The sequence below is a fragment of the Exophiala viscosa genome, assembly GCF_022695815.1.
Source record: "Exophiala viscosa unplaced genomic scaffold EDD37scaffold_1, whole genome shotgun sequence".
Lineage (NCBI taxonomy): Eukaryota > Fungi > Ascomycota > Eurotiomycetes > Chaetothyriales > Herpotrichiellaceae > Exophiala > Exophiala viscosa.
In genome coordinates this window covers 473,959-487,835 of record NW_026944353.1, presented here as the reverse complement: position 1 = coordinate 487,835, position 13,877 = coordinate 473,959, and the positions used below count along the sequence as shown (strand labels likewise).

The window sequence follows — 13,877 nt, the reverse complement described above, 5'->3', positions numbered from 1 at the left end:
CTGTTTGCGTTATGAGGTCCGGATCCAGTCGTCGCTCATGGTCGCACTCGCACTCCGCAGTGCCTTGCCCGGCAGTAGCAATAGCATTCCATACCCTTCGTTGCGAGCTTCCTCTTTGCAAGCGATTTCTTGCCTTACCAAGCATCTGTTTCCCACTTTGCAAGATCCATGGCAGCACGTTGAACGTGATTTCAAGCTTCAGTTCGATGCAACATCGGTCTGCTTGCCGAACGAGCGGTGATTGCTCATAATCCACAGGCGTTGTCTCTCGAGAAGGTTGTCGAACACATTGAAGACGCAGGCGATGAAACAACGAAGCATCTCTGGCCTGAGAATGGTAGTCTGGCGACCAGCAAGACGAGTCAGATGGTTAGGAGGGGAAACGCGAAGAGACATCTGATAAGGGAATGGCTAGGTGCGCTGGACACGGAATGTAAATGTATACATACACACAGGTCTGGTTTTGAGCCATCACATAGCCCTCTCGCCTTGCGCTGGTACTTTGAGGTGAATGACTATAACCACTTAGAGCTTCCATATCACCATCCGCTCGACGCAAGCTGCAATATCACAAAAAGAATTCGTCCACGGCATTCAGGACTTCGCTTTCCCTACAGAATTCCACCAACGCCCTCGCTCATCAATGACTTCCCCCTTTTCCTGACAGAGAGGGACAGATTTAGACCGCATGTTTGAGGCAACGTGCGAAGACTGCGGAGAATGACGACGGTGGAAAGAAACGTCTTGAGACGCTTTCAGACTTAGTCAACGCCAGCGTAAAGGTCGACAACGATGTTGATCGCACTGTAGAACGGATATTAGCAAGACAGCACAAATTCATCATTTCCGCCGAAGGATGACTTACGCAACCAGAATCTCTGCCGCAATGAGGACGATCACTACAAGCGTTAGTTACCCTGCCAAAGAACCAGATGAATGAGCATCCCTACCAATCCATTCCAGCACTTCGCCATGACGCCTGCTTCCTTGCTCACGGAGTACGGCCAGCAGATCTGTATCACTTTAGGATCCGCAACCATATCACAGCATTCGTAAAACTCACCAGCAATGACATCAAGTCTCTCAGTCAGGAGGCCCACACGCTGCTCGATCTCGAGATAGCTTCGAACAGCGGCATACACAGGCTCCAAATGCGGTTCTGCCCACATCAATTCTGGGCTGTCCAGGACGCTCCCCTGCAAATGGATGTTGATTCTGAGAATAAATAACTCTCCAATCTGCATATTTAGCTGTCGTCGGGTCAAGTTGACGCTGCCCGTCTGCGCGATTAGTGCAGGGAGCGGGCTCGTCGCATCAATCGTTTCGCCGACCAGATCCTCAAATAGACTCGTCTTCACGCTTTGCGACAAAGCATGGCTGATGGCCAATTTGATCATGTGGTTGCGTGGTTCCCGGAGACTGATAAAGTCATTGTAGATACGAGCCTGGTACTCCTTAGTGTAGTAAAAGTTGAAATTCTCGGTCTGCACGCTCTCCGTCGGCAAAGGAGCATCGCTAAACTTGGACATGTCGTTCAGGAATCTCTGCTCTTGCTGTACGGTCATGCCCCAAATGACTACAGTTCCGTAGTCGAAGATGAAAATTTCCGGAGTGTGGACGGTAGTCGAAAACTCGGAATTTGATTTTTGGTGTTGACTTTGACCTTCGGAGTGGTCAAGATCCGTATCAGGTTGGGTTGGGGCCAGAGCGAGCTCATTAGAGTCTTCTGTACTGATGGCTGGAGTTTCCAACTCCTCCTGAAAGTCGATCAGATCGTCTCTTCTCTGCTTCTTATTGTCCTCCACCTCAACCGCACTGTCAGAATATCTCCTCTCCCGCGGGGATATTCTCGGACTGGCCATGACCCTTGCAATTCTCTCCTGGACCGGACTGCTACTCAAGTCGTCCACCTTGTTCTTGTCACTTTTCTTCGTATAGTCGTAATCGTAAGGGCTGTACAGACATTCGTCAAATAGCTTCGGATTCGCTCCTCTCGTCCTTGCTCTTGATTTCATGAACTTCATGATTCCTTCAAGGCGATAGCCCTGCGCAACGCAGTATGCCGTCACTCGCGGAAGCTTGTCTCGGTCCGCTCTTCCCAGTCGCGCGGCATCTCTTCTAGCTGTAGGATCTTTGATTCGGGTGAATTGCGCATACACATCTCTGCCACTCTCTTCATCCGCATCTTCTTCTCCTATATCGGGATTCGGCAGGATCTTCAACTTTTCAGTAGTCTTGGTTGTCCTCTGAGCGCCGAGTCTGGGTGCGGGGGTGAATGGTTGTGTGGTGGGCAGAGGTGCTCCATGGCTGTTTCTCCGTCGCAGTTTCGAATTGAGGGCACTGAGCATAGGTTGCTGTCCAGGTTTCGCTCCAGTTGCAGCTCCAAGGGCCGCCGAAGGACTCTGCATCGGTCTTAATGAGCCCGATGCAGTTGCGCCAGATTGTGTGCTCACGGATGTTTTGGGGTTGAAGGTTACAGTTCTGGCCTTCTGGAGAACTGGACGTGAAGGAGAACCAGTCTGAGAGGTATGTTGCGGCAATAGAGGAGAATTATCGTCGGCGGCGGTTGCCATGATCCGGCCTCGATGAGGATACCGTCACACACGTCTTACACAGGGGAGAGGAAAGTGCTGGGCAGCTCAAGTTGATGGGTTCAGTAAACGCTACAACGAAGTTCGTTCTGCTTGGAGCAAAGGCCAGGGTCGGTCGGTTCGGTTTGGCTCGTGGTTGGCACAGTTGGCGTCATCGCCTCACTAGCCCTATAAAAAAGTCGCTTATTTAACGTAGTACGTACCCACAGCTTTGCATGCCACATGCACACGTTTTTCCCTGCTGTCAAGCACAATGCAGTCTATCAATCTGACAGCTACCTTCTAGAGACTATACCTCTCATCTATCAATCGAGAGTACATAACTAAGATCTCAGGCTTTTACACACGTGGCCTGATACGGCGATGGAAAGAAGTTCTATTGATCCAAGGACAATGCATTCCCTGCAGTTCCCACGACTATGCTCCCGCGATAAACCCAGGATCTGCCAAATATACAGAGCTTGAAACCCGCTTGTTTTACTTCTCCCGCTGAGATACCCAGAAGTCACGTCATCAGTAGTAATAAGTCTCCTCGGGAGTCCGGCCGCGCAGGTACTTGGGTTCGCTGCCACGTACGTAGATGTCTTCGTAGAGAATCTTCGGCACAGCATCAGGAGCCGGCATCTTCTCTGCCTCGGCCACTTCAGCATCCACAAGTTCCCTGGCCTTCTTGTCAATCGACTTGAGCTCATCTTCTGTGCAGACGCCCCAGTCTAGGATCTTTTGCTTGAGGCCTGCGATTGGGTCATTGGTAGATCGCATCCGTTGGATTTCTTCTCTGGTTCTGTAGGTTGTGCCAGGATCGGACATAGAATGACCACCGTACCTGTAGGTAACGAATTCGTACACCAGAGGCCCATTGTCGTTTGCGGTGAACTCCTTTCCATGCTGCACAGCAGCTTTTACAGCGAGCACATCCATAGCATTGATCTTCAATCCAGGGATATATTGGCCTCGCTTGTAGTATTCGGTTGACGCGGATGACCGAGCAGCTGAGGTTCCCATACCGTATTTGTTGTTTTCGCACGCGAAAATGATAGGGAGTTTCCAAAGCTTAGCCATGTTGAAGGCTTCAAAAACCTGGCCCTGGTTGGAAGCACCGTCACCATATAGAGAAAGAGTTGCCGTCTTGCTGCCGGTGTATTGGTGGGCAAAGGCGATGCCAGCACCAACTGGAACCTGGGCGCCGACGATACCGTTACCGCCATAGAAATTGGGAGCAAACATGTGCATGGATCCACCTTTTCCGTAGGCAATACCTTCTCGCCGACCCAGCAATTCACCAATGATGGACTTGACCGTGCCACCTCGCATGAGAGCAAAACCGTGGCATCTGTAGGCAGTGATGATAGCGTCATGCTTCGTGATGGCATGTTCGATACCGACTGCGACGGCTTCTTGACCTGTTGAAAGATGGCAGAAGCCTCGAATCTTCTTTTCTTTGTATAACCGATCCGCGGCCATCTCCATTCGTCTGCGCTGGTATTAGCATATAGCTGCAATGTCCTATTCGTCCTGCACTGACCGAACCGAGACCATATCGTGGTACATCTGCTTCAACTCTTTCTTGGTGGTGTCGAGGGTGTACGAGGGAGGATCGAAGTTGTAAGTCTCAAAGCTCTCGTCGGAGAGCTTGACTTGGAAGGGCTTGTCATCTTCCTGTAAGACAATATCAGCACTTGTGCATGACCGGCTGGAACTCTGGTGTCGAACGTACCTCTGGCACATCTTCTTTCTCAGCGTGTGAGCTCGCAGCATCGGTGGTGACGGTTCTGCGAGCGAGCTGGTATGCCTGCCTCTTGGGTAGAGACTGCAGGCCGAAGCCTCTGAGACAAGCCTTTGACAGCATTGCGCATTTGTCGGTGGTGAAAGAGAAGGTGTTCCAGGAAAGACCGCAGAGTGATAATTGATGGGTGCGTCTTTCTTTAGCTTTGGCGGTGTTGGGAGCCCGAAAGTAGCGCACGGAGCTCGAAAAAATGTCCCGACATTACTGTCCGGTCCCGCCGGTTTAACGCTCACCCTCCTCCCAGCACTCTCGTATTGACATTGAAGGGTCTGTATGAGTAGGAGGTACTGTAGGTACCCATGATTCAGATACTTTTCTACTCTCAAGGGCTCAGAACAAGATAGAAGGCCTTTGCATGTAACGACTGAAGCCTTAACACCATGTTTATGCCAATACGTTTTTCGCCAAATATGAGGGTATCACAATTCCTAATTCGGTTCCCGATGCTCTGGGACTTCAATGCCGTCCTTCTCTTCAGGCTCATTGCACATGTCCGCACCCCTTGTGCCTGTCTCGTAGTCGTTCAACGCTGCGAAAAGTTTTGACCATCAAGATCATCAATAGCCACCATGTCCCACCATACCAGGCTGTGCGCCATATCCTCCGACTCCTCCTCCTTGATGAGCCAATTGTTGTGGTTGATGCATAGTGGCACTGACCTGAGCCCTGCCTTGACCAGCATAGTTGGGCAAATCCTGAAACCATGGATGTCTGAGAGAATCCTGTGCGCTAATACGGTTCTCGGGTCTCAGTTGCAGCAGTTTGCTCAACAAATCGAGTCCCAGTGAGTCGATTTGCGGCAGGAGAATGCCGAGTGACTGCGTGGCGTACGAAGGAAAATTGCTCTTGTACTCCGGCAGTTGCGAAATTCCAGGCCATGTCCGTTCTGACGGTGTGCCCATCAGCCGGAAGATCTTCTGCAGTTGGTCTTCATTCGTCGTTCCGGGAAAGAGAGGTCGACCAGTGTACATCTCGGCCATGATACAACCTGCTGACCAGATATCAATGCTAGTGTTGTATGTCCTGGATCCCAACAGCACGTCCGGCGCCCGATACCATAGCGTCACCACTTCGTTGCTAAAGGTGTTGACTGGGATGCCGAACGCTCTCGCCAGACCAAAGTCAGCCAACTTTAGCTGGCCCTTAGTGTTGATGAGCAGGTTCTGGGGTTTCAGGTCGCGATGGAGTACTCGGTTCTCGTGGCAAAAGGCAGTTCCTCTCAACAAGTCCTGCATGAATCTCTTGATTGTGACCTGATCCAGCTGTCCTCGATCTCCACGTGCATCCATGTACTTTTTCAGATCTTTGTCCATATACTCAAAGACCAGCATGAGTTTGTTCTCGGTGTGAATAACATCATATAACGTGACAATATTCTCATGTTTCAACTCTTTCATCAAACTAATCTCTCGGATCGCAGTCGAAGGTGTGCCTTCTTCTGAGTCAAGGTGAATCTCTTTGAGTGCGACCAGTTCACCTGTCTGGCGATTTCGGCCTTTGTATACCGTGGCATACGTCCCCTCACCTAGCTAATTCATCTGTCAGTCTCACGCAACCGAGTTGAGGTCAGTGAACCGTCACATACCTTCTCCAACTGCTGAAAGGAGCTGGGGTGCCTCCTATCCATCTCCGTGTACTGTCTGCGCACTTGTGGTCTTGGAGGCGGGGTAGAGCCGTACTGGAAGAGGATCGAGCGTGGAGAAATGACCCGGTCTGCGAGTTCTTGTGCAGTGAGTTTGTGAGGTTGTTGTGGTCGTGGATGTGAGTGAGACGACTGTGAAGGTGTCGAAGAAGTGGCCGATGATATTGAAGTTCGATGTGGAATGGATGTGGAGCGAGAAGACATGACAAGGAACAGGCTGGATGATGGTCGAGATGGCCGCCGGCTTTCCTTAGTAGTGGACGATCTTCGCCTTCAGCGTCTGGCCAGGCAAAGTTCCAACGACATATGAGACGCGCATTATTCGCCACGAGCGGCTAAGTATTTATTGCAGGGGACAGATACGAGTACTTTGTGCCTGGCCACGTCGGAGAACATATGAAACACCTTTTGGATATACTGCTATTGTAGGAATACGCCTCATTCCTCATTCGACCATGTCACGCCTATGCTCAGAGAAATTGTCAACGGGCGCCTGCCACCTGTTGCCCCGCCATTCACTGTGAGACATTGACCAACCTTGTTGCCTCGCTTGATCTAGCTGTACACGAGGGACGGACTGACGACGCTGCTCGTGCACGTACAAAGCGACCTTTTTTGGCCCATTGAATAGCCCCGAAATAACCGCCTGGTACCTCGGCGCCTACTTACAATACACCCGCCTCTTGCTGTAAGCAGGTTCTTGCAATCGCAAAATATCTCCGGCACACTTCCTTGTCAGATTGTTTGACTATGTATATGTATGATTTATAAATTATGGCTCCTTCATGGATAGCTGCCAGCAGTCTCCCATTCCAGGACGCTTATATCTTGTTTTGAGGCTCGCGCCATGCCAATATCTCGAAGAGGCCGTACTCGGCCATCGCTATGCATTGAGCAGGAGTCAAACTTTTTGGTATATCGACATGCCACTTTTTGAATCGACAGAAACTTGGATCGCTTCAAACATCATTCATGGCGTCACTCGTAAGATGGATATGTTGTCCACACAATTATTCATATCCTCATCTCTTTCAGATCATGTCGTGCTAGTCGTTTCGCATCGTCCATTTCGTCTGACCGCCAGGGCCGTTTTCTGTTGAGGCATGCCCGTCAGCTTCAACAGGAAGCCCTCATGCTGTATTAGATCCACTCGCCGTTATCTGTTTCTGCTTGTGTGCTCCTGCTGTCGCCATTGCAGAAACAGCAGACTCGCTCATGGTACGTCGTCTCGTTTCGAAAACAGGGCGCTGGGCATACGCTATAAGCATTTTGAAACTCGAACCGCGGCTTCTGCATTCGCCCAAAACGTTCTTGCTCGCAAAGACGCTTGTTGACAGGTTTCCATTGGATATCACACTGGCCTCGAAGCAGTGCTGCCACCACGTCCTGGCACTCCGAGAGACGATCTTTCCGATCTTTGCGTCAGCATTGTCTGAATGGTCGGCAATGAGGTCGTTCAGAGATAAATTCGCTCCTCTGCGGCCCTGACCGAATGACATTCGTGGAGAGGCCGTTGCGTGTCGCTGATCTCCTGACCCAGGTCCTGCAAATGGATCGGATCCGCCGCTGGAACGTGACGACGAAGGTGAATCACCCGGCTTAGACGGGGGCCCGGCTACCGGTACGCCCACCACGCATCGACTGATATTGGAAAACCCTCGAGCCCCAAGGACGTTCTGAACGTTGTCAATGATGGGCCTAAGGCTGATGTGTTTGTCCGCAGTCGTCATCTTGAATTTGAGCTCGCGAACAGCTCTTCGAGTTTGGACGCCCATGTTGACAATGTCCAGGTCGAGGAGCATGAGCTCAATATAGCCGCCAGGCTGCAAGACCCTCCTGCATTCTGCCATGAGATTCTTCAATTTCGCCTCCGCCATCGCTGGCGGAAATCGAACGACAACCGCACAGAAATAGGCAGATTGGAACGGAAAACGCTCATGAAAGCTAGAGATTTCGGCTCGACGATGGTTGTTGGGTGCGTGCTGCGATGTCTGCGATGGAAGTGATCTTTTGGTGCTGATCTTCTCTTTCAGATCATGCACAAATACTCTCTGTGCTTCGTATTCAACGGCGCAATAGATAGACCAATCCTCGTTGCCTAGTCCGTCGATGACCAGCACATGTCGGTCAGGTATCCTCTGAACCTCATCATGGGCAGGAGAGAAGAGTACCCGGCCAAACGAGAGCCATTTGGCTACCATCAAAGAAGCGTAATGTAATTCAGATTGCCCCACTGGGTCTTTGCCTCGCTCAACAACATCGAGAAGAGCAACATTCTCTTGATGACGGGACTCGGTCTGCATCTCTGGTGCAGCTTTTTGTACGCGGTCCAATGAGCGTCCACCTGACGAAGTACTTCTGTGCCCAGATATACGTTGACTGCTCCTTGGATGATTTTCATATTCGGTTAGGAAATCGCGGAAAGAAAATGGTGATGTAGGTTCGGTCGAGGAGTGCAGAGCCGGAAAGATTCCCGGCAGGCTTAGCCTAGTGTCTTGCTCTGCATCGTGGGTAGACCCTGGAGGAGGCGAAAGTGCCACGGAAGATCCTGTCGAGGGCAACATGCCTTGGTCCTTTACAATGGGTCGTCTTATATAAGATGCAGCGAGTCTTCTTGGGCCTCTGTCTGGGGTTTCGAGCCGTGATCGTAGCGCTTCCCTATCCCATAGCCTCACTTGGCCTTGATGAGTGGAATGGTCCACCGTCATTGTCTCTGTGTCGCCTTTGGCACTTCTTTTCGCCTCGGAGGGTGACATGACGTGATCAATGAAATCGTCATACTCATTCCAGACCTCATCGAGGATGGGACTTTGCGGCACGTATGCATCTGGCTGTCGAACGCCTCTCACCGGATGGTTGCCACCGACAATGCCCAAAGCCAATGGAGGTTTCAGGATACTCAGAAAGCCGTCAGAGCTGCTGGAAGCGGACCTTTCGGAGGTCTGCCTCGAAGGGAAGCGCAAGAACTCGGGTGCCTCAGGAGCTGGGGTGGTTCGCGGTTTGCCACCGTCTAGGCTCGGGACGAAGCCTTTTCGGGCTTCATTCTGGACCACTGGTACCAGGCCTGGTATTTCGTAAGGCTCGTTGGTAGTCTCCCGGACAAGGACTTTTGGAAAAGGCTGTGAAAATGAGGAAGGGCTGGGATGATGCTCTCTTTCTGTCCTTGATACGACGGGCGGTATCCTTCCTATGCGAGCGAGTCGCGGGGCTTTCTGTCTCGTTTGATCGGTCGGAAAGGAGGCCTCTCTGTTAGGACTGTGTAATGGCACCGTTATGGGTGCTCTTACAAAGAAGTGAGGTGGCGAAGATGGAGCAGCAGGCAGGAACACTTCGTCGTAGTAGCTTTCTTGCTTCTCTTCGATATCCGCAGTCTCTGTCTCATAAGGCCTAACGAGGGGGCTGGTCTGGGGGTATTCGACGACTTCCATCAAGAGATCTCCGGGACGTCCACTGGTATTGACTTCATTCTCAGATTCAATGATAGCATAATAAGGTGCTAGCCGTGCTGATGGAATTGCAGAAATGGCAACCGCCATCCCCTCGGGTGACGCAGAAGAAGGCATGGCTGTTCTCTCGGGCTTCACTTCCGCTTCTTTCTTCCGGAAGATGTTCCAGCGCAGCTTGCGTGACTTTTTGTCTTTTATACTAGTGTAGACATCATCCCCACGACTGAAGTCTGGTGTAGTGCTGGGAGTAGACGTAGATATCGCCAAGGCAGAAATGCCGCCCTCGCTCTGACTCGTGACATAGACAGGCGATGACAATTGCTCTGTTCGGATGGGGGTCGGCATACTGAAGGCTTCTGTCCCTGTCTCAAAGCGTTGAGACCGACGAACGGCCAAGGTCGGTCTTCTCCCTGGATTCAAGATGTCTTCTCTCGATGTGTGACTATGGTCCACAACGTATCGATTGAAAGAATGCTGAGACTGCTCAGGTGTGACCAGCTCGTTCATGCCTGAGGTTGGGGGTGAAATCGTGCGGCTCGAAACATCGCTTCCAACACCAGAACCAATCCTCATATGGGTCCCTGAGCCGCCCACAATTGGGACGGGCCTCATCCGAGTAGCGGCGAATTCGTCAAGATCCGACTGACTGCCACGTTTCTGGCGGCTGCTGCTACGGACGACACCTTTAGTGGAGAAGAATGGCGTTCTTCTCGTGCTGCTGACAGACCGTTCGCTTTCGCTACTGTTCGCCGAAGTATTCTCTTCTGAGGATTTCCGTCCTCGCCTGCCGTATCTACCATATCCCTCGTGACCGGTACCGGCGACCGGGCCTCGGCGCTGAAGTTTGCGTGGACTTCTTTCCACATCTTTTGCTGGAGACTTTGTTCTCCGGCCAAAAATGGCGAGGCGTGAAAATTTCCCAACACGACCGGGTGAGCTCTGAACGGCCGGTACTGAAGATCCAGCGGTGTCATCACGGCTGTCGAGGCGACGGCGGTCTCCCTTCCTTTTCGTATCGTCAAAGGGCATGGAGAGGATATCACTGCTGGATGTTGCGAAAGCTTGAGGCGCCGCTGCGAGCACCGACCGTTCACCATCGCCGAAAGAGTACGAAGTCTCTGACGAGGCCTGATTTGACGACGACTGCTCCAGTGACTGTTGGAGCTGACCATGGGCATGTGCAAGATGATTCCGCCCAATTGAGTCGCCAACATTTTCTACGTGTCTCCGTGTGCGCCTGGTGAGTGGACTTCTCTCCATTTCCGACGACGGTGGTGTTGGCTGATGGGGCCTGTGACTTCGACTGCTGCTTCGGCTCAGTGACCGTTTCGCAGATGAGGTACGTGAAGGAGGCGTAGGTGCCTCTGTGTCCAACGGCGTCCTTCTTTGGCCGGGAGGCCTCTTCGGAATAGGGGTTCCAATGGTGGCGGCGGGCAGTGAATATGACACTGGGACAATCGGTACATCTGGTGTCTCTTCCCGTGTGGTCATTCGCACAGGTATGGCGTGAGATCTCTTCCCAAGCGTCTTTATAGGCGTCTGTTGCACGATACTAGGTGAAGCGGATGACCATGACATGGGAGTCGTTGTTGTGGATACACTCCATGGGCTCGTGGAGTTAGAAGGCCAGGTCGAAGGGCTGCTTATCGAGCTGCCTGACTTATTTATCGCTTCTGGAAGCCTGGTAGAGGCAGCAGCAAGCGCCTGCAGCTCAGGTATAAGGCGAGGAGGGAGGTCGGCTGGTCGACTGGCAGAAGTGCTGGGTGGCATGACTATGCCGAAGATGGCATCACTTTCACCGTCCAAAGAAGTCATGGCGCTGCTGGAAGATTGCCAGGGCCGTGCATTACGTACGGAAGGCAGTCGATGAAGCCCTCTAGTCTGGACTTGAGGAGGATCCATCAGAAGCGGGACTTCTTGCGACGATGAACTCCAATCCGATGCCAACTTCTTCGTTGTTGTATTAGAAGAGACACTCGAAATCGGAGCAGTGACCTTGCGCGTTAGAGGCGTGGTTGTCGACCGAGGGATTGCTGTCAGTCTCGGGCGAGAGAAAACGCTGCCACTTTGCGTCTGATCCATCATCACGAAGTTTGATCGCAAAGTCGAATCTGTGGCCGTCCGAGTAGGGGTCGGTCTCGCCTGATAACCGGGCTGCCTTGAGGTCTGTAATGTGGCCCCTCGTGGCACAGTGGCATCTCTGGGTCTAGGAAGACCCTGCTGGGTGTCATACGTCTGTGATCTGTACGACATACCCACAGCTTGTAGACCCCTCGCTTGCATGTCCTCCTAGATTCAAAGTATGTTGATCGAGGTGGTGAAGTCATTCCGATCTCTTGATTCAATCCCGAACGTCGAGCGTACTGAACTTTCCTTCCCTGCTGTAAATGGTCGTAATGAAGAATGAATATCGCAATTGTATTGATGCTGTAAATATGCCGCCAATTTAATGCTGCTACCGTTGCGGCGCTCGAGTTTGGGTCGCCCCAAAATGTCTTTGTCGTATGTTGTACAAGTCGTTTGCATCCGAAACAAATATATGAATTGAGCTCAAGAGGACGTCAGTAGGAAGTGGGCAAGAGAACATTCATAGTCCACACTCATGCGGCGCCACAACGACTGAGTCGGCGTGACCGAGGGCAAAAATAGTAGCCAGGAACCCAGCACGTGACACAGCGGCAACACGCTCTCCTCGAGGCAAAAGTAGCCTATAATGCAGGACGCGTAGACGGAGAAGCGAGAAAGCAAAGAAGCGAAGGGGAAACTGGGCATATGCAGATGACTTCTGGGATAATAACCGCTGAGAGAGATATGGTTGCATGGGTCTATAATATAGGCGCAGGGAATCTTGCAGGCATCAGTAACGGCGGCAGGGGAGGTCATTAGTCGACACGAGTCATATACTCCATAAATGCGGCACATTCAGAAGTCCATGGCTTGCTTGCTCGCCTCGACAATAATGGATGGCGCACATGAATGTCCCGAGGCTTTCGACGGCGGGGCCGCTAAACAGCGCGCATACCTCGTATCCCAGTGCTCGACCCCGATTCACTATGCCAGGGTACAGGTCGAGGTCAAGTCGCCTTTTCGCCTTGCAATTCGGTCATTTCGATTCTGAATCTATGCGCCGGTATACATTTTGAGTCTCCATACGGAGGTCTCCATGATGGGTACTCCCGCGCTCAGCTTCGGAGAAGTCACGCCAGGATGACAGCTGACTTGATTCATGCTTTTCTTGGACACGTGGGGTCGGATTCTCGTCAACAGATTTCCGTGTCATGGCCTGGCCGAGTGGGTGGACTGGGTTTGGAGACTGTATGTAACTCGCTGCATAACCTGCGTATGAGAGCTTGTTAGACGCTTCTGGAAGGGTCATGCGCGAGGGGAAAAGGTCCAATGCGGATGGCGTCTGGACGGAAGACTGCATCATAGGCAGCAGTCATCTTGCGAAAGCGAGGCAGACACCAGGCAGGCCAAGTAAACAGTGATAAGTGGTCGTTACTCGTTTGTGCAACAAGTGAAAAGTGGAAAAGATCCGTGGCAAATAGTTGAGTTGATTTGGCATTGAAGAGTTGCAAAATCAGCCACAATGACTGGCACCTTCGTATTGATGGGAAATGGAGACCTGGCTATGAGTGCAAGGGTCAGCAAAAGACGATTGTAAGGATTTGCTTTTGTCGAATCGCACTCGTTGGAAGCGGAAGGCGAGAAAACGTGAGCACCAGTCGTGGAGGTAGAAAGATACTTTGAGCGTAATAAGGTGCCGCGGCTTGTGGGTTCAATGCGTCGTGGCAACGCCTAAAGCTGAGGCCTTTTGCGGGCATTGGGGGCGTTGGGTCAAGTGGGAAGTAAGGCTAAAAGGCCCGAGCCATGCTCGCCATCTTTCCGTTGGTGCGCGGAGAGACCTTTTTCCTTGGAGACTTTTGCGCCACTCATTCCTCATCGAATAAAAAGTACCATGGCCATATTCTGACAATCAAAACTAGGCATGACTACGTCAAAATCCACCACTTTTTGCAACCGGTCCAAACTCACAGCACCGGAACACTGCCTGGGTGATACTTCTGGGCCGGCGCGGGAGAGATGGTCTTCGATCTCAGTGATGCTCTCCACAGAGATGACCGTTGATTCCGCCAAACTGCTTGCTGAACTGTCATCAGTCAATTCTAAGAGGACAGACTTCTGCTTCCACATGAAATAGATACCAGGTACACTCCTTCGTAAGCTGACGCAGCTGTTTGAGAAAATGCGTTCGTCACTCATACCACTTTTGATATCACAATCCTCTGACTACAGACTGCAATGCCACGCCAAAGACACATGCTCGAAAGGACCTCCACCCATGCCGCCCATGCCATATCTGCAAGCCTCTCAAACCGGCAGCAATTAGCGTGACAGAATTACCCCATTTT

At 51.7% G+C, this 13,877-nt stretch overlaps 4 protein-coding genes across 4 annotated transcripts; all 4 read right to left on the bottom strand.

Annotated features, from left to right (window-relative positions):
- Positions 1-761: 761 nt before the first annotated feature.
- EDD37DRAFT_644313 (uncharacterized protein) lies at positions 762-2,573 on the bottom strand (the record flags this gene model as incomplete). The annotated part of the gene is made up of 4 exons (XM_062817493.1): positions 762-804; positions 866-899; positions 951-1,013; positions 1,064-2,573. The coding sequence occupies 4 exons, from the start codon at positions 2,571-2,573 to the stop codon at positions 762-764; spliced, it is 1,650 nt and encodes a 549-aa protein (XP_062674406.1).
- Positions 2,574-2,721: 148 nt separating this feature from the next.
- Positions 2,722-4,549, bottom strand: EDD37DRAFT_614616 (pyruvate dehydrogenase E1 component subunit alpha, mitochondrial). Its single transcript, XM_062815545.1, has 3 exons — positions 4,309-4,549; positions 4,117-4,250; positions 2,722-4,065 (listed from the first exon to the last, which is right to left on the bottom strand). Exons 1-3 carry the CDS (start codon positions 4,438-4,440, stop codon positions 3,105-3,107), a joined length of 1,227 nt encoding a protein of 408 aa, XP_062674405.1. The 5' UTR covers positions 4,441-4,549; the 3' UTR covers positions 2,722-3,104.
- On the bottom strand, positions 4,550-6,475 carry EDD37DRAFT_614614 (non-specific serine/threonine protein kinase). The gene is made up of 2 exons (XM_062815544.1): positions 5,963-6,475; positions 4,550-5,906 (listed from the first exon to the last, which is right to left on the bottom strand). The coding sequence occupies exons 1-2, from the start codon at positions 6,221-6,223 to the stop codon at positions 4,935-4,937; spliced, it is 1,233 nt and encodes a 410-aa protein (XP_062674404.1). The 5' UTR covers positions 6,224-6,475; the 3' UTR covers positions 4,550-4,934.
- Positions 6,476-7,134: 659 nt separating this feature from the next.
- EDD37DRAFT_11200 (uncharacterized protein) lies at positions 7,135-12,182 on the bottom strand. Its single transcript, XM_062809219.1, has 2 exons — positions 12,064-12,182; positions 7,135-12,014 (listed from the first exon to the last, which is right to left on the bottom strand). The coding sequence occupies exon 2, from the start codon at positions 11,746-11,748 to the stop codon at positions 7,150-7,152; it is 4,599 nt and encodes a 1,532-aa protein (XP_062674403.1). The 5' UTR covers positions 11,749-12,014; positions 12,064-12,182; the 3' UTR covers positions 7,135-7,149.
- Positions 12,183-13,877: the final 1,695 nt, after the last annotated feature.